Genomic DNA, 27,998 nt, shown 5'->3' with positions numbered 1-27,998 from the left:
TTCAGCTAAAATCTTTGGAAGAGAACAGGCCACTTGGCATAACCCAGGAACCGCAAAACAAGACACCCGAGTCCTTCTTAATTCATTTCCTAGTTTCTAATCACGTCAAAACTCTAATCAACCATTCCTTAATCCTAAAACCCATGGGAAGGTGCAGAAGCGAAAACCTCCAAACGACATTGTTAATCAACCCCTCTTCACTTCTCGCCGAAGGCTGCGCCGGGGGAGGCCACGGCCGCCACCTGCCGTTGGCGGCGCATCTCGACGACGCGGTTGTGCCGGTTGGAGTGCATCTCCGGGGAGAAGGTGGGGCTGCTCGCCGGCCGGTACTCCGGCACCAGGCGGCCGCTCCGGTACCGCAAGCCGCACGCGTTGCACAGCGTGGCGGCACCCTCGGGGCCTTCGCGCCACTGTGGCGTCTCCTCCGTCCCGCAGTGCCGGCACCGCCTCCCCGCCATCGCCTTCTTCGCCACCACCCGCCGGCGCCGGCGCGCGCCCTTCGTCGGCGGCCGCGGCGCCGCTGCCGGCAGCATCGTCTCCACCGCCGGGAACGCGTCCTTGTTCGACAGCCACTCGAGCTCCTCCTCCTCGCCCTTGGCGCCGCTGCTGCCGGCGGCCGCCACCTCCAGCGCCTGCAAGAACCGACCTTGAGTGAGCCCCCTCATTTCCCAACCAAGAACCGCGAAAACCCTGAAACAAGGGGCCGCGGCCACCCGTACCGCGTGGTCGAAGAAGGTCTCGAGATCGACGCCGGCGCCGGCGCTGAAGAAGAGCTCGTCCGCGACCGCCGCCACTGAGTCGCCGTGGGGCGCGTTTTCCACCACCATGGCCGCCTCTGTTTGGGCGCCTCTCTAGCAAGAGGCCAAGAGCAGGGGTTAAAGCAGAGGAAAAGACCTTTCGAGGACTTCACCTTTTTGGTTTCGGTTTGTAAAAGATGCCTTCCACTGCACGTTTTCTTCTTCTTGCGGCTACAGGTTACAGTCTCAGTAATTTATTTTTTGCAGGAATTTTACTTTACCCAGAGACATAATGTCGTGACCGATGTCACAGTTCGCACGGTTAAAACCACACGCTCGAAAGGCCATCTGCGGTCGGTGTGGTCTCACTCACAAATCACACCCTTGATCAGGTGGAATGGCATGATACGGCGAAGTGAAACATTTTTCTCATATTTTTCCATATGATCTTTAATCCTAACTAAAATTCATGTCATATCGAATATTCGAAGACTAATTAGGAGGACTAAATATAAGCTAATTATAGAACTAATTACACAGATGGAGGCTAATTCTTGAGACGAATCTATCAAACCTAATTAATCCATCATTAGCACATATTTACTGTAGCACCATATTGTCAAATCATGAACTAATTAGGCTTAATAGATTCGTCTTGCAAATTAGCCTCCATCTGTGCAATTGATTTTATCATTAATTTATATTTAATACTCTTAGTATCTAAATATTTGATGTGACAGAAATTTTAGGAGGTCCTAAGAAACAAACGGGGCTATGTTCTGACGTGGACACAAGTAATCTGCAAAAGCCATTCCGGTTTGATAATACTCATAGAAACATGGAAATGAAATTGACGCGTATGTTTTCAGCACGGGCCGCAAAAGCAAGGCGAATGACAAGTGCCTTGATTCTCTGAGTGAGAAGTTTGTTTCTTTCTGAACACCTATTTGAAATTAGATAGATGAAACTCATAAATACCTCAAATGGTTTGAAAACGTACACCATCGCCACACTCAAGTTACACTCAACATGTTTGTACACAAAATTCCTCTTCCTTTTCTGGCTCTAAAATAAAAGAAACTCGATTCATATGCCCTACCAGGGTGAAGTCACATAGGCCTAGCCTGATGCACCGGTACCAGGGTACAAATGTTTTTTCAGTCGGTACTCCAGTAGGAACTTTTCACCTCCTGTGCAGCCCGTTAGCCCAAATACGTGCACCCCTCAGGCTGCTGCCTGGATCAGGGACCAGCCATCACTCCAGAGTCCTGGTGAACAGTGAGTCAGTCCGAGCCGATGATAGATAAGCAACCCATTGGATGCATGAAGAAAAAAACAAAGATCCTGGTAGCGCTACTGGATCACATTTCGGATCTGATCTGTGCTCCCGATTCCCGATCTGTGAAATCTAGGCCCAATCATGGAAGCAAAACAGGCCTAAGAAATCCCACTTATTCCAAACGGGCCCAAGTGAACAGTATCCATTTCATTCTATCTCCTCTCCCTCATTCCGACTAAGAGCAACTCCAAAAGTTTCTTAAGAAACTATACCCAAAACTATGTATTGGAGTTTTTCTAAAATTTGTCTCCCCCAAGATTATATCATCCCACAGCAGATCTCTAATACTAGCCTCCCCAATATTTTAAAATAGGACAGGTCGGATTTAGTAACCGGCAGTCCACTAGGAGGTTACCAGGTGGTAGATTTGTTCGCGGGGAAAATCGTAAGACCAAGAGCTCGAATGGTAACACAAGGACGCAAGGTTTAGACATGGGCCTCCGGAGAGTACCCTATGTCATGTGTTCTGTTGGATTGTATTGCTGGTATGGAATACGAAGAGTCGAGTTGAGGTCCGTTGCCCTCGGGGGGAGGGGGGCGCCCCTGGCTGCCTTATATAGGCTGATGACCTAGGGTTACAATCGGACGGATAGGATGTAATTCTAATCGATTGTTACATGGAAAGCAATCTGAGTCGGTTTACAACAAATATCTCGTGATATCCGGGCAGAATCCGTTCCCCGGCCTCTGAGCATGTTCTCCACGTATCTTCATGCCTTGGCCCACACGGCGTGGTCATGCACGCCCACCTATCAGGGCTGACTAGTATCCTAGTCGGTGGGGACCCGTGGGTACCCTTATCCCTCAAGCCCTCGAGCAATGTGGAGTCGAATAGGAGCCTGACGGATGCGCAACGGAACTTGTAATGTACTTGGTTGAAGTTGTGGTGTCGTCATAGTGATGAAGAGGCTACGCAGTGCTCAAAAAAGAAAGAAAAATTGAAACTTCCACATGCGTATGACCAAATGCACATGGCTATGCGATTACCGAGCTTCGGGATGTTTGGCATCCTCAAAGGGAAGCACATGGAGGGTGTCGCAAGATACACTCCATATGGAGTAGTCCTCGAGCATTGAAGCGATTAAAGTAATCGGTCCAAGGGGCGAATTGTCTTGTCATGTAGTAGCTGTATTATTAACCCAAAGATCAAGCGCCCAGCGCCGAAACACGAGGCACAGCGAAGCCAAGGAGGCACACCGACCAAAAATCAGGTGCCCAGCGCCGGAACGCGAGGCACAGCGAAGCCAAGGAGGCACACCGACCAAATATCAGGTGCCCAGCGTCGGAACGCGAGGCACAGCGAAGCCAAGGAGGCATGCCGACCAAATTTAGGCGCCTAGCCCCAAGGACTGGCGGAGCTAAGGAGGCACGCCGACCAAATCTAAGCGCCCAGCCCCTGAGCGTGAGGATTGGTGGAGCTGAGGAGGCACGCCGAGTCGCCTCCCGTCCTGAGCCAGAGAGGTCGGCCGGGCGACGGGAGGCACGCGGAGTCGTTTGTGGCGCCCAGCCCTGAGCCTGGGAGCTGGCCGAGCCGCGGAAGCATGCCAAGTCACCACCCTCCTAGCCTAGGTCGGTCGAGCAGCGGGATGCACGCCGAGTCATCTGTGGCACCCAGCCCCTGAGCCTGGGAGCCGGCCGAGCCACAGAAGCATGCCGAGTCGCCTCCCGCCCTGAGCTAGAGAGGTCAGTTGGGCAACGGGAGGCACGCTGAGTCATCTGTGGTACATAGCCCCCAAGCCTGGGAGCTGGCTGAGCTGCCAAAGCACGCCAAGTCGCTACCCGCCCAGCTAGGGAGGTCAGCCCGGCAATAGGAGGCATGCCGAGTCGTCTGTGGTACCCAGCCCCCAAGCCTGGGAGGCACGTTGAGCCGCCAAAGCACGCCAAGTTGCTACCCGCACAGCCTAGGTCGCCCGAGCAGCAGGAGGCACGCCGAGTCATCTGTGACATCCAACCCCCAAGCCTGGGAGCCGGCCGTGCCATGGAAGCACTCCGAGTCACTTCCCGCCCCGATCCAGAGAGGTCAACCGGGCAACGTGAGGTACGCCAATTAGTTTCGGAGCTGTAAAAGGACAATACAAAGATTATGTAGCATAATGTACAAAAATTAATAATTGAATAACTTAAAGTTTTATTCGACGTAGAAGTAAATTCTTGCGTGTCATGCTCGTGTAGGTCATGTAATTTTCCCGGGTAGTTAGCCTGTTACGTTTAAGCACCTAACCCTGCCTGGGTGTTGCCGAGAGCGGGCTCGAGCGGGCTTAGCAGGAAGCGACACATGAGGGCCAAGCTTCACGGATTAAGGCATGTGCTACCCGAGTGCTTTAGCAGCCGTTAAGAGAGACGGGCAAGCCGCAAAGTAGTCGGAACTGTGCGGAAAAGAGAAAGCGTGCACTGGGCATTTGTAGGGTCGGCGCAGCCTCTAACTGCCCGTTTAGTGGACGGATCAAGCTGTATAAGCAGTTGGAGGTGTGATCAGGGTGCTCGGCGGAAGTCATGGAGACATAGAAAAGCTGAGGCATATTGAGATATACAGAAGTCGTAAAATATTTAATTAAAACCAAGAGGAGTGATCGCCGTCATCCTTGAGTTAGGGCTTCCGTCGGGTGCCATCTTGGTTGTGATCTGCGGTTGTTGATGAAGAGAACAGGTCGGGACTCGTCCTGACTAGTATGTTGGGTTGATGTGTCGAAGAAGTCGGCGGTGTGTTGGTTGATGCCGGCTATAGGGGCATCAGATCGGGCTGCCATGGTTGCTTGATGCCATCGGCCGTCTCGTCGATGCCGCACCGAGTATGCAAGCTCCGAGCCACCGGTGCTCGGCAAGTCACATGCACGAAGATGCATGCATCACGATTCATAAAAAAGATACATTAGAATAATCCTTAGACCAAAAGACAAAGCGGTCGGTTGCTTATGATCGGATAAGAAAAAAAAAGAGTATTCCTTATTAACGTATGCTCCTTGTAGATCGATTTTGCCGGCTGCACGCAGACGTGCAGGGACGTAGGGATCTGCCGGTCGCATCCTTCGCGTGCTCGCCAGGCCGACGTAAACCAAATCCTTCGCGTAGTCGAAATCCTCTCGTATCAAGGAAAAACCAGAATAAAGTAATCTTTCTTAGTTTCATTAGCCATGAAGATGATTGGATGGAATATAGATTAAATAATAAAACGGTAATGCTTAGGCCCGTGCATCCGGACGCGCGTCCCTCCTCCGGACAGGCACGTGGTACGGTGTCGTTCACATATTATCACCAGTAAAAATATCACACATGGATAAAAAACTAGCGCAACATTCTTATCTGCACGATGATTCCTTCCACCGCACCCGAATCTCGTTTTGCAAGTGCAACCTCATCCTGTCCCCTTGCTACTTCTGCTTTGTGCTCCCTGCTCTGCTCCCTATCAATGCCAGTGCTCGAGACGGCGAGATCGGCGGTGGAGGCTGATGCTGGCCCGCTTCCCCTTGTACGGCTCCCCTTCCTGCTGCTCTGCCGGACCGTGCCCTCCTCCTCTCCGTCCCTCCCGCTGGCCCACTCCCCCAGGCTGCTTTGCTTCCTGCTGCTCTGCTCGGCCGTGCCCTCCTCCTCTCCATCCCTCGTGCCTCGCCGTCGCGGGGGCTCCTCCCCAGCCTGCTCCGCTTCCTGCTACTCTACCCGGCCGTGCCCTCCTCCTCTCTGTCCCTCCCGCTGGCCAGGGTGCCTCGCCGTCGCGAGGGCTCCTCCCCAACCTGCTCTGCTTCCTACTGCTCTACCCAGCAGCGCCTCCTCCTCTCCCTCCCTCCCACTGATAGGGGGTAGCGCTCCAAGGGCCTTATCGAGGTGACGGAGAGGATGGAGAAGAAGAGACCAAGGCCGACACGCCGTAGCTGAGCATCACCGTGCACGCCAGCACTGGCAGCAGCCGTAGCAGGATCTTCAGCACTGATGGCCATAGGAGCCTAGATATGAAGATAGCCCCCCGACTGCCATGTTGCAATAGGTATCTCACGATGTTGCAGTAGGGATTATTGGATGTTGCAAAAGCTGTAGATGCGCACGGGTGTTGCGGATGAACGTATCGTCTGATGTTGCACGATTGATTTTCTGAGATGTTTCGATGTTGCAATAGTTGGCTTTTGTTGTTTCATCTGTCAATTTTTCATGTTGCAATATTTCTTCCCGTACGAGCTCAACCCCAACTCAACATATGATAATTTTTTAGAAATGTTGCATGAAACATGTGTTCAATGTTGCGGTGGGAATTTTTCCTCACGAATATTATGTTTATATTGAGCTATTTTTTTCGCATCTTTTTCATGTTACAACCATATATTTTTGATGTTGCAGCTATTTTGTTTTGATGTTGCAATAGAATGTCGGATAATTAGTGGTATTTATTATGGTACTACTGTAGCCGTCAGATTTAAAACGGATGGTGATGCAACAGGAGTTGCTCCCGCCGGACGTCCGGACGCTAGCAAGCCCGATAATAAAAAGGAAGGGAAACTGTTCCATGTTTTACGCGACGGTGGAGTTCGAACTCCACAAGATCTTGACCGGCGCGCACATTGCAGGGAGAGGTGGCGACGCTGCATCCGTGGGCCCGTATCTTGTACCGGCCACCGCGGGTTCCAGCGTATACCAACAATACACAGCGATGTCCTCCAAGTGTTAGTCAACAGCTAGGGCCGGCTCAGAGTCTTGCGCTGCCGCTCAACGTAGACAGACTCAGCCGGATATTGATGTAGGTCGGCGTTGATGGAGAATCTTATACGCGGTGATGAGGTGTCGACTTAGAAAACAAAACTAAGATGCGATTTAAGAACTCGAAATAGCAGGTTGATCTAACCATGAGGTTAGGAACGACTCACCCGATCTTCTAGGAGACATTGTTGATGATTGCCATCAAGCTCACTTGGGAGGATCTCATGATCACCCCTACCTGGCGCGCTAACTATTGGATTTAGTGACCGGCAGTCCACCAGGGGTTACCCAGGTGGTAGGTTTGTAGGCGGGGGAAATCGTTTGACCAAGAGCTCGAATGGTAATACAGGGGCGCAAGGTTTAGATAGGTTCGAGCCTTCGGAGAGTAATACCCTGTGTCCTATGTTCTGTTGGATTGTATTGCTAGTATGGGATGCGAAGAGTCGAGCTGAGGTTCGTTGCCCTCGGGGCGGGGGGGGGGGGGCGCCCCTGGCCGCCTTATACAGGCTCACGACCTAGGGTTACAATCAGATAGGATCTAATTCTAGTTGATTGTTACATGAAAAAGCAATCTGAGTCGGTTTACAACAAATATCCCGTGATATCCGGATAGAACCGTTTGCCCGACCTCCAAGCTTGTTCTCCACAATCTTCATGCCTTGACCCGCACGGCGTGGTTAGGCGGGCCTGCCTGTCAGGGCCGACCAGTATCCTAGTCAGTGGGGACCCGTGGGTACCCTTATCCCTCATGCAACATTAGCATGAATGGGCTAATCAGTTGGGCCGGCCTCTGTACACCTCATGTGAACTCCTCCCTCACGGAAAACCTATCCATCTTCCAGAAGATAGGAAGGCATTGTGCCTTCCAGTATTTGAGATTCGTGCAAGGAATGAGGTCCCTCACATGCATCAAACCTAAACCCTAACTCCCTCCCCTGCCTGCGCCACCGCCCCCTGCGCAGGTCCCACCACCACCGCGCCTCCCCGCACCGCCACGCCTCGCTGACCCCAGCACGCTTGCCGCTGACGGCCGAAGCCAGAAAAAAGGTTGAAAAAATGTTTAATCAACTTTTCTTTGAAAAATGTTGGTGCAACTTTTTTCCAAAAAATCTTGGATTCAACTTTATCTAAAGAAATGTGTGGCTCAACTTTTTTTGAATAAATGTTGGTTTTGAATAAATGTTGGTTCAATTTTTTTCCAAGAAATATTGGTCCAATTTTTTTTGAAAAATGTTGTTCCAACTTTTTTTAAAAATGTTGACAATATTTTTCAGTTAAATAGATTTTGGTGGACTTTGATGCACGATTGTTGGGCTGTGCTGCAGCGTGCTATAATAGGCTTTCGTGGGTTTTATAATTACATCTCTTATACACCTTCCACAAGATGTATAGGAGCCCCCCATTTCCTCGCGTCACCCTCCAAGCGCCGCCGCCGGTCCTTCATCCCGTCGCCCCTCCGGTTTACCGTCCGGCAAAGCTGCTATAGTTGAAAATAGGCAAAACAGATTCATTATGAGCCGATGAAACTTATCCATGAAACTGGGAAAAATTATGGCAATGGATCTGCGCGCGAGAAAGGAGTACCCGGAGGCCGATTGGGGGAGGTATGGATACGCGGAAATTTGTGGGAGGACAGAGCTGTTTTTCGTGTCACTCTTTTTATACGGGAGGAATAGGTGAGCTGTTGGAGTCTCTGTTTTGATATTTTTCTCAAAAAAAGTTTTGGGGTAATTAAAGGGAATTTTTGAAGTTGCTCTAACAACCGAATGAAGGCAGACTGACCATCTTGGTAACCACAAATTTCTATCTGTGTAGTGATCCCACGGGAGCGCACATACGTCGGCGTAGCTCGCGGGGTTGTCAACCTAGCTCACCAGCCGGCAGTAATTACGGCGTGCATAGTTTAGTTTCTTCCATGTGTCAGAGCAGTAATTATGGAGTGTCAGTGACACCTTGAAATGAAAAAACCAAGCTGACACAGCTTACTAAGTCCTAAGAAAATTTGCTAACTCGACGTACGTGTTGTTAAATCCCTATGGCAAAACCATGCGCGCAAGTGCAACGGGCTGCGCATGCATGAATGAGGAGATCGAGTACCAATTGCACTGTTGTGAACCGGTGACCGTTCTGCTATACTCGTTCCGTTCACAAACATAAGCATTTTAGAATATTGACTAGAAAGATGGTGCGGCGTTACTAGTGTTGGGTATGAGTTACCATCGTTGAAGGGGGACCGTGGCGTACACGAAGCTTTGACTTGAGAGACCACCAATTGATGTATTGTTCATAGTTACTGAGGGCTCTAGCAGTAGCCAAATATTTAAAATAACACATGTCCATTTGAAAGCAGCATCGATTATTCATATCGTCTGGCTTTATAGTATACACATCGTTTTTTTGTTCTGGATGGGTTCTCATTAGCAATCAGCACGTTATGTAGCATCTGAAGGATGATGAACCGACGGTGCCAATGTCTAATAGAAATAAAAATTCAGTAAGCCAGTACAATGTGAAAACTGTTTTTCTTTTTTTTTCGAATTTCAGCCCCTTTAAACTATTTTGATCAGAGGAAAACAGCTCAGGGAAATGCACTATTTGACCATTGAAAATGTACCTGTGACAACAGCTTTGTTTACCATAACTTTCGAGAAGTACGATAGTTTACATGTTTAAGATGAACAGGTTTCTCAAACATATTCATATACACTACCATGTTTCTTTGTCCATCTCTTTCATTTGTTAATCCAAATCCTACTGTCTACGCCTTCATGTATGAATCACTTAATCGCAATGAAATCTAGCTTTGCCAGAGGGAACAACTTAGCTAGGCACATCAAAGCCTAATCTAATCATAGTATAAAAGTACAAATCTTGCATGTAAAAATATTTGAAACTTTAAACATACCTCTAATATAACCGTGCGCAGATCTGTTGAGATATCTACCGAGCAAGACAATGGACATGCTGATTGCTATGATTTCAATGATCTGCAGTAGAGATATCAAACTATCAATTTGATTGAGAAATTTTTTGAAGTCTACAAGGATGCAAATCTTTGGGTCCAAACAGCAGGATACAATCTTGTAGCAGCGACTTTGAGGCTTAGATGTCCTGAGCCTGCTACCTCAATCGAAGTGGTATTTCGTCGAATAACTTGTGTGCGTACTCCTGAACTCCCTCCTATACAGCATCACTGACGGAAGAGCTTAGATACATGCACAGCAGTGGAGGAAGAGAGTATACGGGGAAGGTTGAGCGCATGCTGTCTAGGCGCAGCGACGATGGGAGAGCGAGATGGATGCGGCGGGATGCACCTAAGCGAACGAGCCCCGCGTGGCGCTGCCGCCGGCCGCCGGAGATGGGACAAGCGCATGGCCCACCAATACTGTGAGAGGGCGCCGGGGTTACCGGAGTCGCGCTCACGCAAAATGCCACGAGCAGGACCTCTCGCCAAAGTCCGCGCTTGGTGGCGTCTACTCCGCAGCTGCAGCGCGGTGCTCCCGGAGGGAGAGGGCCGAGGCCATGGCGGAGCTCGAGCTCTCCGCCCGCGGCTGTGGCCTGGAAAGTAACAGAGAGCTCTCGAGAAACGTCGAGTAACCAAGCCCGAGATCAACGGCTAGAGCACGGCGCAGGCTGAGATCCAACAACTGGGAAAACGAGCGACGTGGCTCAATAACAACTCGAGAATGGCCCGAGACCCTGACCGAGATTCGTATGTTAAAATACGGTCTTTAATACGTCACTTTAATCAATAATATCTACAAAAATAAATTACTTCAGACAGAAAGAATTGCATATTATGCTAGTTGGTCATTTATACGTTAGTAACTTTTATATTTTTTTCTATTAACGGTCATTGTTTAAAATATTTGACTTCTGAAAAAACTAAAAAAAGCTATATTTGTGGACAAAGGAGCACATGGTTAAAGTATTATTACTGTACAGGCGTAGGCTAAAGCTCAATTTAATTTAACAGACATGGGAATGACTTGTTGTCAATCGATTATTACCTTCTTCCTTGCTACATCGACTACCATGAACAGAAGTCCTCCTGCTCCAAATCCTTGTGCTCTCCACAGTCACCAACTGACCATCTCAAAGCTTTCTTCTTCAAATGGACCAATGACTCCACGCTCTTCACCAAAATCCTAAACCCCACGAGTAGCCGTTGGCTGAAATTCCCTTCTTCCATTCCGACGGATATACAAGGGAGGGGTGCGCTAAGGGGGCTCTTAGGAGGTGTTTGGATACACCTCCTAAAGTTTAGTACCCGTCACATCGGATGTTTGGATACTAATTAGGAGTATTAAATATAGACTATTTACAAAACCCATTGCACAGATGGAATCTAATTCGCGAGACGAATCTATTAAGCCTAGTTAGTTCATAATTTGACAATGTGCTGCTACAGTAAACATGTGCTAATCATGGATTAATTAGGCTCAATAGATTCGTCTCGCGAATTAGTATAGGGGTTCTGCAATTAGTTTTATAATTAGCTCATATTTAGTCCTTCTAATTAGCATCCGAACATCCGATGTGACACTCCTAAAGTTTAGCACCTCATATCCAAACACCCCCTTAGCCCCCTACAGCAGGAGGAGAAGAGATAAAAAAGAAGAAAAGGAGGTGGAGATGAAGGAGGAGGAAGAAGCAAGCCCCTCCCCATAAGTTTTGATTTTGGCTCCACCACTATCCCTAATCCAAAAATATTTTCCTCTAATTCATGTAGCAGGCTGAATAATACTGTATCTTGTAAGGATGGATTCTCTGCATACCGTTTCGTTGATCCCTTTGAAGAATCAAAGAACAAGAATAGAAGGAAAGTCAAGAGCAGACAAATCTCTACAGTTTTTTAATGCCATGCATGTGTAATGTGTTAAAGAAAACTCACAACTTGTAAGTAGTCGAAGCATTGACCACGGTAGCCAGTTGGTCTCGTCTGTACCCATCTTTTGTTGTCTGCATCTCTCTCGGTATCGTAGCGCTTCTGTGTTAATTTCAGGGAACACAAGATTAATCGTAGCGGTTATACTAGATTAAGATCACAGACCCTCCCCATACGGTAGCAAGCACCATGTGCGTAGAAGTGGAAGACGTTTAGCGATCTGTGCGAAAACTGCAAACCATGGCTAGCCAGATACAAACCGATGAAGCCACGAAGCTCACCACCAGCTTCGAAGTAAACTTGCAGAAAGATGCCGAGGGCGCCGCCGGCAAGCACAGCGGCGGCGGCGGCGTGCTCCGGCCTTCCCGGATATGCCACCTCGCCATCCTCTCCACCGCCTTCTGGGCTTTCGTGTTCTTCCTGCACTACTCAAGCACTCAAGGCGACGGCGGAGGCGTGGCGTCCGTCCTCTTCAAGCAGGCGGCGTTCTCCCTTCCTCCCCTGCTGTCCGGCAACACAGCCGACCGCGGGCGCACTCCACCCGAGCAGCCGCCGCCGCCGTCGGCGCTCTCCGTGCAGGCACGGTCGCCGCCGGCGGTGGAAGCCGCGGCGCACTTGGACCGGAGCGCGACGGCGCCGCCGGGCGACCGTTGCGCGGGGCGGTACATCTACATGTACGAACTCCCGCCGCGCTTCAACGACGACCTCGTCCGCGACTGCAAGAAGCTATGGCGGTTCTACGACATGTGCCCGCTCTTGGCCAACTCCGGCATGGGCCGGCCGCTGGGCGACGAGGGCGGCGTCTTCTTCCCCCACGGCTGGTACGCCACCAACCAGTTCACGCTCGATCTCATCTTCCACGTCCGGATGAAGGGCTACGACTGCCTCACCGGCGACCCGTCCCTCGCCGCCGCCGTGTACGTCCCCTTTTACGCCAGCCTCGACGGCGGGAGGCACATGTGGAATAGCACCTCGCTGCGTGACGCGCTCGGCGTCGACCTCGTCGCGTGGCTGGCAGAGCGCCCGCCGTGGCGCGCCATGGGCGGCCGCGACCACTTCATGGTGGCCGGACGGACCGCCTGGGACTTCCGGCGCTACGACGACGTCGACGAGCAGTGGGGCACCAAGCTGCTCAACTTCCCGGCCGTCCAGAACATGACGGTGCTCGTCCTGGAGACCAGCCCGTGGCGCCGGGCCAACTTCGCCGTGCCCTACCCGACCTACTTCCACCCGGAGGCGGCCGCGGACGTCGCCGCCTGGCAGGAAAAGGTGCGCGGGGCGGAGCGCACGTGGCTCTTCGCGTTCGCCGGCGCGCCACACCCGTGGCAGCGCGAGACCGTGCGGCCGCAGATCTTCCAGCAGTGCGGCGCGTCGAGCCGCTGCAAGCTCTTCCGGTGCAGCGGCAAGGGTGACGCCAACAGCTGCAAGTCGCCGGGCGCCGTGATGCGCGTGTTCGAGATCTCGGAGTTCTGCCTGCAGCCGCGCGGGGACTCGCTGACGCGGCGGTCCATGTTCGACGCCATCTTGGCCGGGTGCATCCCGGTGTTCTTCCACCCCGGGTCGGCGTACACGCAGTACACGCTGCACCTGCCCAAGGAACCCAACAGCTGGTCGGTGCTCATCATGCACACGGAGGTGAGCGAGCGGAACGTGAGCATCGAGGAGAGGCTGAGCAAGATCCCGCCGGAGACGGTGAAGGCGATGCGGGAGGAGGTGATCCGGCTCATCCCGAGGGTGGTGTACGCGGACCCGACGTCGAGGCGCGTCGATTTCAAGGACGCGTTCGACGTCGCGGTGGAGGCGGTCATTGACCGGGTGGCCAAGCGGCGGCGGGGAGACGCCGACGCACGCTGATGCACCGGCGGCTGGCTTGGCTTGCTGTCTCATCGTCTGCCTTGCATCTGCCCAAGGCTCTAGAGTCGCATGACTGCACCCATCAGCTGCCTTGTCAAAGTGTAATCTTCGTTGTCCTGCACATGATTGATTTCTTTGTCACGCAGAAATTTTGCACTACGAATCTAGGTGGGCATCACAACGAGCGTGGTAGCTCGGCATTGGAGTCTATGCACTCCAAAACCATTTGGTTCCAATGCTGAAGTTGAATGTGTTTCCGGATGGTGCTCAGACAGGAACCTATGCATGATTCAACCTGCTACTGTAGGATTCCGGTTTTCTGTTCATCCGCTTGCATCGGTTCGGTACTTCGGTCTGACCATAGGGTGCTCGTGCTCCTTTCACGAAGCGTCGGAGCTTTCTTTTTTTTGCTACCCACGTGTGTTCGTTGCCCCTACTATATAATTCAGAGGGTGTTTGATACACCCTCCTAAACTTTAGTACGTGTCACATCAGATGTTTGATACTAATTAGAAGTATTAAATATAGTTTAATTACAAAACTAATTGCACAGATGGAGTCTAATTCGCGAGACGAATCTATTAAGCCTAATTAGTCCATGATTTGCCAATATGGTGCTACAGTAACCATTTGCTAATGATGGATTAATTAGGCTTAATAGATTCGTCTCGCGAATTAGTATAGGAGTTCTGCAGTTAGTTTTATAATTAGCTCATGTTTAGTCCTCCTAATTAGCGTCCGAACATCCGATGTGACCCTCTTTAGAAGCTCGTATCCAAACACCCAAGCTACCCAAACCAGCAACACAATTCGTTCCCTTCCCTTTTCCACTTTTGTTTCTAAACAAAAAATTTTTAGGAAACTTTTCGATTTTTTTAGATTATACGTTTTAATAAAATTAGTTGACGGTTCAAATAGAATACATTTCAAATTACTCTGCCAAAGTCCGAATAACCTTATAAACCATTTTAGTTTAATTTACATCCACAATCACATCAATCGGACAAATTTGCCCCCCTTGACCATATTTGTAATTTTTGTTTCTCTATGCACAAGTGAAGTTTTATGTTTAAACTGTGTAGGATGATAGTGAACGTCTGTTAAATATATGGATTTTCCATCATTAATTTTTGTACAATTATATATCCTAATGATTAACTTGTTATTATATGGTCCAGCCTTCAAAATAATTATAAGATTCATAATGTATTTTTAACTTATATTATACATGTTTGCTATCACCCTAAAAAGTTTAGCTTAATTTCCCACTTGTGTGTGGACAAAAAAAAACAAACCTGACTAACAGGTAAATTGGACAATTGATATAGTTGTGGGAGTAAATTGAACCCAAAAAATAATTTAGAGGTTATACAGACTTTGTATACTTGAGTCCAAATTACTCCACTCGAAAACTTATTTTTGAACAAGTTCTATCAGAGAAGTTGATTAGCAAAAAAAACTTATGTGCATTGGCTGGCTATAAAAGTTTACAAACATAGAAAGTTCCCCATAAGAAGTTATCCTCAAGGCAAAGTTGTGCTGAGAAATTATTAGAAAATCAAAGCATAAAAGTTGCGTAAAAAGCTCTCCTGACACCATTTTTGAAGTTTTGCTAAAAGGTTATTGTCGATAAGCAGCCCTACGAACTTGTGTGGAGAAGATGCATGCCTGGGTCGGGCTAGGGAGGTGCACCACCGTGACTAGCCCGATACAAGAATACAAGATGGGAGGGAGCAGGATATGGTTTGGGTCTTTGGGATAGAAGAGCACGGGCTAGGGAGGTGCACCACCGTGACCAGCCCGATACAAGAATACAAGATGGGAGGGAGCAGGATATGGTTTGGGTCTTTGGGATAGAAGAGCACGGGCTAGGGAGGTGCACCACCGTGACCAGCCCGATACAAGAATACAAGATGGGAGGGAGCAGGATATGGTTTGGGTCTTTGGGATAGAAGAGCCAGGAGAGGTTGGAGTTGTATATCAGGGTGGTATTTTTCCTATGTGTTTAATGACAACCAGGGGCGGAGCTAGAGGAAAGTGAGGGGGTGTGGCACCTTCATAGGATAGGTAGATAGTTAAGTAAACATTGTGAAATTTTAGGTTTTATAGGAGATAGGTAAATTTTTTCTGGGTGCGGCTACACCCAGAACTTACAACGTAGCTCTGCTCCTGGAAATTTTAGATTTGATAGGAGGCAGATGAAATTTTTCTGAGTGCGGTCGCACTAGAACTTACAACGTAGCTCCGCCCCGGATGACAACGAAGATTGTGTATTTCCGTTTGTGTTTTGAAAATTCATTTCTCTCCAAGCCTTTTTTTTTTGTGCACCCACAGGTTATCCTGAGTCCCTGACCATAAAAAAATTCCACACTGCACTCATAGGAATATTTCTGTTTCCGGTAGTATTAACTTTCTTGATGCTTGTTTGCACCGATAATTAGTTTAGGAGAAACTGGGCAATCTGCAAATTCTTGTCAATGTGTTACTATTTTCAGTGGACCTGCAAATGCTAGGACGGATTAGGGTCATACAATTCGTTGGCTCGTTGCCGACTTTGTTGTTAAAGAACGAAGAGCGCGCGATCCAGTGAAGTCAATGCCGTAACATTCACAACTTGTATACTTCACTGACGTGTTATAGTGTTGATGCAGATCGACACTTCCTGCATATCTAAATCTAGTAGTAGCATGGGGAACACGTTCAGAGTGTGCGTAACCTGAAACCAAACAACACATGCAAACCAATGAATCCCACCCCCGTCGCTGAAAACTTCCAGAACAAAGCCATGGACGCCGTCGACAAGCCCGATGCCGGCAGCGGCGCCGTGATCCGGTCACCCCGGATGTGCCACCTCGTCATTCTATCCACCGCATTCTGGGCCCTGGTGTTGTACTCCTGCATGCAAGGCAGCGACGGCGGCGTCGCGTCCGTGCTGTTCAAGCCAGCTGCGTTCTCCCTGCCGAAGCTGTCCAGCGTCGTCCCTGTCGACCGGCGCCCTCCATCCGAGCAGCCACCGGCGTCGGTCGCGCCGGCGGTGAACCGGAGCGTCACGGCGCCGGCCGACGACCGTTGCGCGGGACGGTACATCTACATGTACGACCTGCCACCGCGCTTCAACGCCGATCTCGTCCGCGGCTGCCGGAACCTCTCGCCGTGGATGGACATGTGCCCGTACCTGGCCAATTGCGGCATGGGCCCGGCGCTGGGCGACGAGGGCGGCGTCTTCCAGGCCCGCGGCTGGTACGCCACCGACCAGTTCACGCTCGAGATCATCTCCCACTGCCGGATGAAGCGCTACGGGTGCCTCACCGGCGACCCCTCCCTCGCCTCCGCGGTTTACGTGCCGTTCTACGCCGCCATGGACGCCGGGAGGTACTTCTTCAACGCCACCTCGACGCGGGACGCGCTCGCCCTCGACCTCGCCGAGTGGCTGGTGCGGCGCCCGGAGTGGTGCGCCATGGGCGGCCGCGATCACTTCATGGTGGCCGGGCGGACCTCGTGGGAGCTGGAGCGGAAGGCCGACGTGGACGAGGAGTGGGGCACCAAGCTGCTCACCCTCCCGGCCATCCGGAACATGACGGCGCTCATCCTGGAGACCAGCCCGTGGGACCGGGACAATTTCGGAACAAGCGAGGCTCGGACCTGGAGCAGCCTCGCGATACCTTACCCGACGTACTTCCACCCGGAGGCGGCCGCCGACGTCGCCGCCTGGCAGGAGAAGGTGCGGAGGGCGGAGCGCCCGTGGCACTTCTCGTTCGCCGGCGCGCCGCGGCCCGGGAGCAAGAAAACGATCCGCGCGGAGATCATCCGGCAGTGCGGCGCGTCGAGCCGCTGCAACCTGTTCGACTGCGGCAGCGGCGCCAGCTGCTACTGGCCGGGCGGCGCCACGCGCGTGTTCGAGAGCTCGGAGTTCTGCCTGCAGCCGCGCGGGGACACCCTGACGCGGCGGTCCACGTTCGACGCCATCCTGGCCGGCTGCATCCCGGTGTTCTTCCACCCGGGTTCGGCGTACACGCAGTACAAGCTGCACTTCCCGAGCGACCCCAACAGCTGGTCGGTGCTCATCATGCACACCGACGTGACCGGCCGGAACGTCAGCATCGAGGAGACGCTGAGCAGGATCTCGCCGGAGGCGGTGAGGGCGATGCGGGAGGAGGTGATCAGGCTCATCCCGAGGGTGGTGTACGCGGACCCGAGGTCGACGCGCCTGGATTTCAAGGACGCGTTCGATATAGCCTTGGATGCGGTCATTGATCGGGTGGCTAAGCGGCGCCGGGGCGCGGTCTTTGGCCGGGTGTCCTGAGGGACGCGCCGGTGGCGTCGGGGCCGGAACGCTGATGCACCGGTGGCTTTGGGACGCACTCGTATGGAGCTGCCTTCTTGTCATGGCATTCCGGAGCATTTGCATGGGGATCTTCGGCTTGTCCCTAGACCTTATGACCGTAGGAGTCAGGAGCACGGGAGCCTCGAGAAGTCTTCTTTTTCTCTCTTGTACTTTAGGCTTTGGTTCAGATATTAAAGGTCGCCAAAATTCGAATGTGTGCACAAAACTATGCGATTTTAAATCCTCAATGCACGATTTTGTTCATTTGCTTGAATTTGTTGGCACCTGGAACGCAGCCACCGAACTTCAACAACGAACCTCTATGGCCAGTCAGGGGCGGATCCAGAACGGGGCTGCGCCCCGGGCTGAGCTGTTGAATCACACCTAAAATAGTCTAATTTTGTCTCCTAAACCTCATTTTGTTAGGCTAAATAGCACATAGGTTAAAGGGACTCCATAGTCTCGCCCCAGGCTGCAGCCCGGGCCCTGGATCCGCCCCTGTCTATGGTGCACGTGACACATCTTGCCTCTAATCAAACGCGTGGCATCATCAGTGTACGTTCGATCGTGCTGTGTTACGATCGTTCAACACCGTCGTTAGTGATGTGTCAACTCGATCAACCGGTCGGGCGCTAGGCCGAGCACGCGATCCAAAGCTTGAAGATCTACCGTGCCCTATATAGCAAAATTTTTTAGTACAAGCTATACCTCTACGCACGATGCTTGAGTAAATTTTTTAATATAATACTTCATCCATTTCAAATTGTAGGTCGGTTTGACTTTTCTAGGTTGATAGATATTATTATGCATCTAGACATACAGTGTATTTAAATATTATGCATTTAGATATACAGTACATTTAGATACATAATAATATATATGCACCTAGAAAAACTAAAACGACCTACAATTTGTAACGGAGGGAGTAGCTCTTTGTCACTTCTTCCTTGCTCAATAACGTACACGTTGATTTCTATGGCTTCACAAGTGTTAACAATGCAAACCTGGGAATGGATAAATTTGCGGTACAAACAAAGAACAAACCTTTGCATTTGGACCGGCCGAGCAATTTCTTGCTATTTCTGACCAAAACTTCTGTGGGAGTCCTACCGAAGACTTAATATTGTGTCATTCTGACTTTAGTACCAATTTATATCGTATCTTATTAAAACATACTATATTTTGTGCTAAACTAGTTGTGTAAAAATCTCGAATTTTTTGTGACGGTTTGAACTCACATAGAGGTAAGTCAAAACTCTCTCCTCTCACATCAAAAAATCATATAGTAATTTAAATTTGTGCATTAATTTAGAAAATGTGCATGATTGATCTTATCCTTCATTTTTTTTGGCATGAGTGAAGTATGCAATTCAATTTAATCAAATTCAAACTTAATGTATAATTATTTATAAAATCTATCATAAGCCAAACTCTCTCTCTCCCTACATGTCGGGTCGCTCGAGCATGAAAAATGAGGGGTTGGTTTTACAAACTCAGGCTGGCTAGAATATGATCGTGGTTGGGCCATTCGGCGTGCCTAGCGACGGTACAAGCTTAGGCTAGGCTAAATTTGTCGGCTATTGTGCCAACTTGATTCGTGCAACCGATCTGACCATTTATATAGTCAGTCAGGGCTTATTTAGCAGGATTTATAGTGACTTTAGCTTCACATGTTGTGTGATGTAACTGTTTCGTAAAGCAAAGTAAAAATAAACTAGAAGCTGAATGAAGTTAGTACTTTAGCTTCATCAATTTTGGGTGAAGCCTCCCATACAGCCCGTAGTGTAAACCAACTCAAGCCGCTTGTTTGTGCCAGTAGTTAGCAATTCTGTTAGGCACTACTCCGCAGAAAAAACAACCATGAGAAAACAAAAATCTTCTTTAGAGCTAGTTTGCATAAGGTCATTCCTTCACAATGACAATATACGCATCAATTGGATTGCAAAAAAAGGACAAAAATATCATGTTTTTCTAAAAGAAGGCCTTAAAGAGAAAACCAAACCAAGTTTTAAAAACGAATGCCCAGGGCTGCTCCGCAGAGCGCGCCACTCCGCCGGTAGCCATGCCGCATGGCAGGAAGACACGCGTCGAAGTGCCATCCGTATGCTCCTAGATGCGTGCGCGCACGTCGCCATCGATGAGGGGATTCCACGTGACGGTGGCAGAGTCGAGACAGCTGATGAGATCCCCTCGCCAGCCACCGGTCCATCAGCGTCCCTCGCCGTCGACGACATCGCCCTGACGCCGCTTGGCCACTCGATCGAGGACTGCCTCCACCGCGATGTCGAACGCGTCCTTGAAGTCGACGCGCGTCGACCTCGGGTCCGCGTACACCAACCTCGGGATGAGCCGGATGACCTCCTCGCGCATCCCCTTCACCGCCGCCGGCGGGATCTTGCTCAGCGTCTCCTCGATGCTCACGTTCCGGCCCGTCACGTCGGTGTGCATGATGAGCACCGACCAGCTCTCGGGATCCGGCGGGAGGTGCGCCGTGTACTGCGTGTACGCCGAGTCCGGGTGGAAGAAGACCGGGATGCACCCGGCCAGGACGGCGTCGAACGTGGACCGCCGCGTCGGCGTGTCCCCGCGCGGCTGGAGGCAGAAGCTGGAGCTCCCGAACAGGCGCATCACGGCGCCCGGCGCCGCCGGCGACTCGCAGTCGGACGCGTTCGTGCACCGGAACATCCCGCAGCGGCTCGACGCGCCGCACTGCTGGAAGATCTCGGCGCGGACGGTCTTCTTGCTCCCGGGCCGCGCCGCGCCGGCGAACGAAAAGAGCCACCTGCGCTCCGCCGCGCGCGCCTTCTCCTGCCAGGCGCACACGTCGGCGGCCGTCGCCGGGTGGAAGTAGGTCGGGTAAGGCACCGCGAGGGTGGTCGACTGGTTCCACGGGTCGATCTCGAGGACGAGCGCCGTCATGTTCCGGACGGCCGGGAGGCGGAGCAGCTTGGTGCCCCAGTCGCCGCCGTCGTCGGTCTTCCGCAGGAAGTCCCACGCGGTCCGGCCGGCCGCCAGGAAGTGGTCGCGGCCGCCCATGGCGCGCCACTCGGGGCGCCGCGACAGCCACGCGACGAGGTCCAGCGCGAGCGCGTCCCGCGTCGCGGTGCCGTTCCAGAGGTACCGGCCGCCGTCGAGGCTGGTGTAGGCCGGCACGAACACGGCCGCGGCGCGGGCGGGGTCGCGGGTGAGGCACTCGTAGCGCCGCATCCGGCAGCGGACGATGACGTCGAGCATGAACTGGTCGGTGGCGTACCAACCGGGGCCCGGGAAGGCGCCTCCCTCGGCGCCCAGCGGCCGGCCCATGCCGCAGTTGGGCATGTACGGGCACATGTCCATCCACGGCCGGAGCGCGCGGCAGCCGCGGACGATGTCGTCGTTGAAGCGCGGTGGCAAGTCGTACACGTAGATGTACCGCCCCGCGCAGCGGTCGGCCGTCACGGCTCGATTTGACTTCGGGGACGGCGCCTGCATAGCTTGCCCGGCGAGCACCGGCGGCGGCGGCGGCTCGCGTGGAGGGTGCTGGGTGACGGTGACGCTGGGCAGCAGGGGGAGGGAGAACGGCGTCGGCGGGAACAAAATGGATGCCACGGCCCAGAGAGTGGTGGCGAGAGCGACGAGGTAGCATACCCGGGACGGCCAGAGCACGCCACCGGCGGTGGCATCAGGCTTGTCGGCGGCGGGGTTCTGGAAGGTTGGGCCGAGGGTGGTGGGCTTCATCGGTTTGCAGTCGCAGGTGGAGTGGAGCTAGTACAGTAGCCGTTGTCTTGCTTGCAGTCGATCTGCGGCGGAGCCCAGCTCTCAAGAATCTGCAGTACTAAGAGCGTAATTATTACGGAATCTCTCGTACCGGACTGCGCGCTCTAGTACCGGGTTGAGCGTAATTAAACGAGGAAGCATCAACGGCACTGATCATTGTAGTTCTAGTAGCAAGTCAAATCTCTAGATTTGTCAGTTTCCCCGTTTCCTTGCCAAGAAATTAGGTTCCGTTTGGTTCTTGGAGCTCGTAAAATTCCTATCACATCAAATATTTAGATATTAATTAGAAGTATTAAACATAAATTAATTATAAAATCAATCGCACAAACTACGAGACGAATCAATTAAGTTTAATTAGTTCATGATTTGATAATGTGATGCTACAATAAATATGTACTAATGATGAATTAATTAGACTTAATAGATTCGTCTCGGGAATTAGCTTCCGTCTTTGTAATTAGTTTTATAATTAACTTATATTTAATCATCTTCTAATATTTGATGTGACATCGAAGTTTTATAATTAACTTATATTTAATCATCTTCTAATATTTGATGTGACATCGAGGAATCCTGAAAAGAAAATTGGAAAAGGGTGGCCAAAGTCCTCATTGGACGTCCAGCAAAGCAGTACTGACTGTGACTACTGAGGGCGCGCATCGCTTTCAAGGACTGCTTCTCTGCTTGTGCTGGTCCTCAAAAAGAGGAGCTGATCCAGCTAACCGGGACCAGTGCTCACGGGTCACTGCAGCAGTCGGTGTGACCGACTGGCCGTGGGGAAGGCGGCCGCTCGCATAAAAGCCGGCAGGAGATTGGCACATGCGCGCCAGCGTGTGCGTGCCTCACTGCACGTTTTGCGGTGACCATTCTGGAGTCTGAACTGGACGGCAGGCGCGGACGCCGGACGGTACCGCGGCACCCGCGCGGCAAAATACACGAGAAGACGGAAAAAAGAATTCCGTGGGGACGGTCCTGTGCGGACCCATTCCGATTGCTGCCGCGTGTCCACCTAAGAAATCCAATGAAAAGACTCTCAGCTTTGCATCAACACGTTTGACTTGGACGGTCAGCTCCCAGCGGACAGCTTAGCTCTTTTTCCTCGACAAGAGCCGCTCTCATCTCACGCGGGGTCCACCTACTTGTGGTCAAGTCCGCCGGCCGCCACCGCCATCCTCCGTAGTCCAGCTGCTCTCATCTCACGCGGGGTCCACCTAATTGTGGTCGAGCCCGCCGGCCGCCACCGCCATCCTCCGTAGTCCGCCGCCCCATCCTCATTCGCGAGGGGTCACCACTCGTCCTCCGTCGTCCGGTCGCCGTCCTCCGTCGTTCGGCGCCGTCTCCCTTGTCCGCGAGAGGCCACCACTCGTGCTCGTCGTCAGCCGCCGCCGTCGTCCGCCACCGTCTCCCTCATCCGTGAGGGGCCACCACTCGTGCACATTCCCTCTCCATCCGTCCCTCTCGCTTCTCGTGTTGATTGGCAGTCCGGAGCGAGAAGTGCCCTACCTTAACTCTTCAGATACTTGGTGCTGAAAAGACACTTTTCAGGTACTTCAGGAGTTGTTTGTGTATTTTTTAGCCTCTTATGGATTTCAAGATACTTGGATGCTGACCATAGATTATTGTTGCAAATATTCAAACTTTTCCCTTTACGCCTCTGAACTCATTTAGTTTGTTGTTCTCTATTCAGTTGCAAAGCTCTGAAAACTCATAGAAATATACCAAAGTATGGCCTTATATTCCACTCATCATTCATTGGTCGTGCATCAGCTAGGAACAAGGGCCGAATGGCTCGATACCTAGCCAACAAGTGTTGCTTCACGTATTGATTGTTATTCAGGTTAGTTGCAGAATTTGTTTGCACACTTTACATATGTTGACACTCTGCTCTGAGACTCATGACTGTTATTTTGCTTTGGATTCCATAGTTGAATACATCCATTTTCAGAAAGAAGTTGTGTGAACAAGTTGAGGGGAGACTAGACTTCTATGATAAGGGTGTTGCACCTCGTAAGAATCTTGGTGTGATGAAAGCTGCCATCGAGGGTATAAACAGGAGGAAAGTTGCCATCGAGTTCCTCGACGAGATCGAGCTCACTACCTAGTTGGAAGTCATGTTCTTGGAGCAGTCCGGAGTGTAAAAGTTTGATGTTGTAGTTTGTACTTTTTGGTAATCACTATTAGGAAGTATATGTGTATATTATGATGTATTTATCCTTTCCTTGTACACTTGATGTATTTCTTGTACTCCAAGCCATATTGGCCATATATATAGAGGTCACCCCCTGATTAGGATGTGTGGTTCCATCTACTTCTCTACATGGTATCATGAGATTAGGTCGTGGGCCTCCTCTCCTCTCCTTAGCGCACGTAACCCTAGGGCGGCGCCCCTCCTGCTACGTCGCCACCACACCCTCCGTTGCACCTCCTGTCGCGTGCGCTCCCTCCCTGCCGCACACCATGGCCACCCTCTCCTCTTCCGACTCTTCCGTATCCGGCGACGCCACCGCCCTTGCTGATGGCTCTGTGCCGCCAGTTGGCGCCGATGGTGGTGCCCTTGTGCCGCCGCCTCCTGGTCCGTCTCCTCCTGGCGCTGGCAGTGGTGCCCCTGTGCCACCCCCCGGTCCCCCTCCTGGCGCCGGCGGTGGCGCTCCCCCTGCTGGCGGTTTGCATCTTATTCATGCTCCGCCACCCGTCATCCACCCCTACGCCATCGTCTCTGTCAAGTCTCACATTCCCATGATGTTGACGATGAAGTCCTCCGCCTACACTAAGTAGGCGTCTTTCTTCAAGTCCATGTGTGGCAAGTTTGGCCGCAAGTCGCACATCGACAGTACGGTAGCGCCCCATCCCTAGGATCCCGACCGGGATCAAGCGGATTGCTGCATCCGCTCCTGGTTCTTCGGCTCCGTTGACGACTCCGTGCTCAACCTTGCCATGACCGCCAACGATCAGACCACCCGGGATCTTTGGCTCACCATCGAGGGCCTCTTTCACGCCAACAAGCAGTCCCGGGCGATCTTCCTCAGCCACGACTTCCACTCCATGACACAGGGCGACTCCTTCATCGCCGAGTACTACAGCCGCATGAAGACCCTCGCCGACGCCTTCCGTGATGTTGGCCATCCCATTCAGGACTCCTAGCTTGTCCTGAACCTCCTCCGCGGCCTCAACCCATGCTTCTCCAACACCGCCGACAACATCGCCAACTCCACCGCCAACTTCCCATCCTTCGCCTAGGCGCGGGACATGCTCGCCCTGAAGGAACTTCGCCTTGCCAACGAGGAGAAGATCTCCAACTCCACCGCCTTCCTCGCTAGGAACTCTTCGTCGTCATCATCCTCCGGCTGTACGGGGCGGGTGTCGCCTGCCGTCTGGTTCTGTCCAGACTGGCGACGGCGGCGGCAAAAATAAGTGGCAGCATAAGAAGGGCGGCGCGGGCCCCCACGGCCCACCAGCCCGTGGTTCTGCTTCAGTCCGGGGCCTGCCTCCTATGGTGCCCCGGGTTTCCAGCAGGTCGGCGGTCAGGGCGGTGGGGGCTGGCATGCCGGCGCCCTTAGCCTCCTCAGCCCCCCTCCGCAGGCCCACGCCACCTACGTCCCCATTCAGGCATCCCCTCAGGTGCAAACTTGGGACCAAGCGGGCTTGGTTGCCATCTTGAACCAGATGGTGCTGCAGAACGGCGGCTAGGTCATTGACTCGGGTGCATCCGGTCACATGTCGTCTTTGGATGGTATTATTCTTTCCCCTCTTCCTCCCTCTCACTCCTCTATTACTATCGGTAACGGTCACACCCTTCCCGCCACGTGCCGTGGCAACTCCACCCTCACCACCCCCACCTCCCACTTTCGCCTTAACAATGTCCTTGTTGTCCCTTCTTTAATTCGTAATCTGCTTTCTGTTCGTCAGTTTACAAAGGACAATAACTGCACCATAGAGTTTGATGCCTTTGGTTTTTCTGTCCAGGATTTTCCGACCAGACGCGTGATTCTTTGCTGCAATAGCGTCGACGATCTTTACACCATGCCTTCAGCATCCAGCTTTGCAGCGCCCCACGCCGGCCTCGCCATCTCCTCCAGTTTGTGGCATCTCCATCTTAGTCACTCTGGTCCTATCGCCATCGCTACACTTAGACAGACTTCATTTATTGCCTGTATTAAAGACAGTCACACTCTATGTCATTCATGTCAATTAGGGAAACATGTGCGGTTACCTTTCTCACATTCTAGCTCTCGCAGCTCTGCTCCTTTTGAGTTAGTTCACTGTGATGTTTGGATTTCTCCCGTTGCTAGCGTCTCTAGTTATCGCTACTACCTAGTCATTTTGGACGACTTCTCGCATTTTTGCTGGATGTTTCCTCTAGTTCACAAGTCTGAAGTTGCCTCACACATCACTGACTAGCCGAGGACAAGGAAACTACTCTTCCTAGTTGGAATAGAATTCTCTGGTTGAATCTGACTAGTACTCTTGTAAGACAACCGACCTGTAACCCTGCTCCACCGGCATATAAGGGCGGGTAGGGACCTCCTCAAAATAAGTTCGATCCAATACGAGCAAGCTATACACAGGATGTAGGGTATTACGCGATCTAGCTGCCCGAACCTTTCTAAATCGCGTGCCTACGTACACCATCGAGTTGCTGATTTCGGCAACACCGACCAACCAAAACTCTATCTCAGGTACTCCCTTGGTAGGTTGCCGGGTTTAAACACCGACAGTAGGCACACCACCAGCCTACGACTGCTTGGTCCTTCAGTAGCTTCACCATCATCAGGGCCTGGATCTCCTCCTTCTTCAAGGTGGACCTCTTCCAAGCCAAGGCCTGATTTGGCGGCACGGTCTAGTTCATTTTCTCGTACTTGGGCGGAGGCAACCGTGGCTCCTTCCCCCTTTTGGATCCCTTCTTGGAACCTTCAGCACCTTTGACACTAGCAGCTTTCCTCCTCATCCTGATTGTTGCAAGCCTCTTCATGCGTATATACTTGGGGGCTCGAAAGGGGGGAGACGGCGTTGGCGATCTAAGATTGGACTACGGTGGCGCTCGGGGCTAGGGTTTTCAGCAAAGGCAAATAGCATATGCAAATGGCAAAGTAAATGGGAGGAGTAACTTCTCCCATCTATTTATAATAGAGGCGGAGTAAACGGAGGTAATGGCCCGATGTTTTCACCCCCAGCTGCAAAATTTGCATATGACCGTCAGTTACCAAAATTTTCACAAGAGATAATGTTACTATTGGCAAACGGTCACGATGACTATTGGTTGACCCTTATACCTCCTGAAACTAGTCGGGTAACGGCTCGGGGGCTGTGTGCCACATGCCCGTTAGTAGGAAAGTTTTTTCTTTTGAAGTTCAAGGCAAAGATAATGAAGTTGCAGATTGACCCTCAGCCTGATTCTTCGATTCAACCTAAGGCTCGGGGGCTACTCTATATGGAGTACGATTTTCATCACACCTCCATATATGAATTCAAGGATAGACATTCAAGACAACATCAAATGAGACTCGAGTACATTCTAGCTGCATGGTAGTACTCGAGTCACTTAAAGACTCAACCTTGACAGATTACACAGGAGAGCACTAAAAACCAGTCGGATGAAGCCTGTGAAGGTACTCAAAACTGCTGCATTTGACTAAAACATACTCGGTGGCTTGTCGTACATACATCTATGGGCCCACTAGAGGGTTTGGACAGATCCGTATATAAGGCTGCACACCAAGACATGTCAGATATGAAGACTACAGTGCAGGGCAGCGTAGTCTATGTGGAGGACAGGAACTACTCGAGGACTCGAAAAAATACTCGTAACAATTAGAGTAGGACTCTCTAGTCGAATCCAACTAGTATTCCTGTAAGATAACCGACTTGTAACCCTGCTCCCTCGATATATAAGGATGGGCAGGGACCCCCTCAAAACAAGTTCAATCCAATACAAGAAAACGACACACAGGACGTAGGGTATTACGCGATCTAGCGGCCCGAACCTGTCTAAATCACGTGCCTACGTACACCATCGAGTTCCTGATTTCGGTAACACCCACCAACCAAAACTCTATCCTAGGTACTCCCCTAGGTAGGTTGCCGGGTTTAAACGCCGACATGCATCACATTCCAAAATTTGAAACATCCATATATATTTCATATCAAAAGAAAAGGTGATACATTGGTCATGTCAAGCCATCTACATATCATTGCACAGATCCTACATGGACAATTGATCTTGTCAACAAAAAATCTCTGTACATCTGTGATTACTACAAAGTACAAACTACAACATCAAACATTTACACTCCGAACTGCTCCAAGAACATGACTTCCAACTAGGTGGTGAGCTCGATCTCGTCGAGGAACTTGATGGCAGCTTTCCTCCTATTTATACCCTCGATGGCAGCTTTCATCACATCAATGTTCTTATGAGGT

The 27,998-nt window shown here is 51.4% G+C and overlaps 3 protein-coding genes and 1 pseudogene across 3 annotated transcripts; 2 read left to right on the top strand and 2 right to left on the bottom strand.

Annotated features, from left to right (window-relative positions):
* Positions 1–25: 25 nt before the first annotated feature.
* LOC117840452 (uncharacterized) lies at positions 26–827 on the bottom strand. The gene has a single exon (XM_072290443.1). It carries the CDS (start codon positions 825–827, stop codon positions 198–200), a length of 630 nt encoding a protein of 209 aa, XP_072146544.1. The 3' UTR covers positions 26–197.
* Positions 828–11,725: 10,898 nt separating this feature from the next.
* Positions 11,726–13,879, top strand: LOC117840164 (xyloglucan galactosyltransferase KATAMARI1 homolog). Its single transcript, XM_034720625.1, has one exon. The coding sequence runs from the start codon at positions 11,888–11,890 to the stop codon at positions 13,499–13,501; it is 1,614 nt and encodes a 537-aa protein (XP_034576516.1). The 5' UTR covers positions 11,726–11,887; the 3' UTR covers positions 13,502–13,879.
* A 2,339-nt stretch (positions 13,880–16,218) lies between these two features.
* On the top strand, positions 16,219–18,067 carry LOC117835378 (xyloglucan galactosyltransferase KATAMARI1 homolog). Its single transcript, XM_034714740.2, has one exon. It carries the CDS (start codon positions 16,245–16,247, stop codon positions 17,802–17,804), a length of 1,560 nt encoding a protein of 519 aa, XP_034570631.2. The 5' UTR covers positions 16,219–16,244; the 3' UTR covers positions 17,805–18,067.
* A 1,543-nt stretch (positions 18,068–19,610) lies between these two features.
* LOC117836975 (xyloglucan galactosyltransferase KATAMARI1 homolog) lies at positions 19,611–21,747 on the bottom strand (annotated as a pseudogene).
* Between the last annotated feature and the right edge of the window lie 6,251 nt (positions 21,748–27,998).

Source organism: Setaria viridis, chromosome 9 (genome assembly GCF_005286985.2).
Source record: "Setaria viridis chromosome 9, Setaria_viridis_v4.0, whole genome shotgun sequence".
NCBI classification, from domain to species: domain Eukaryota; kingdom Viridiplantae; phylum Streptophyta; class Magnoliopsida; order Poales; family Poaceae; genus Setaria; species Setaria viridis.
This window is presented reverse-complemented; position numbering and strand designations above follow the sequence as displayed.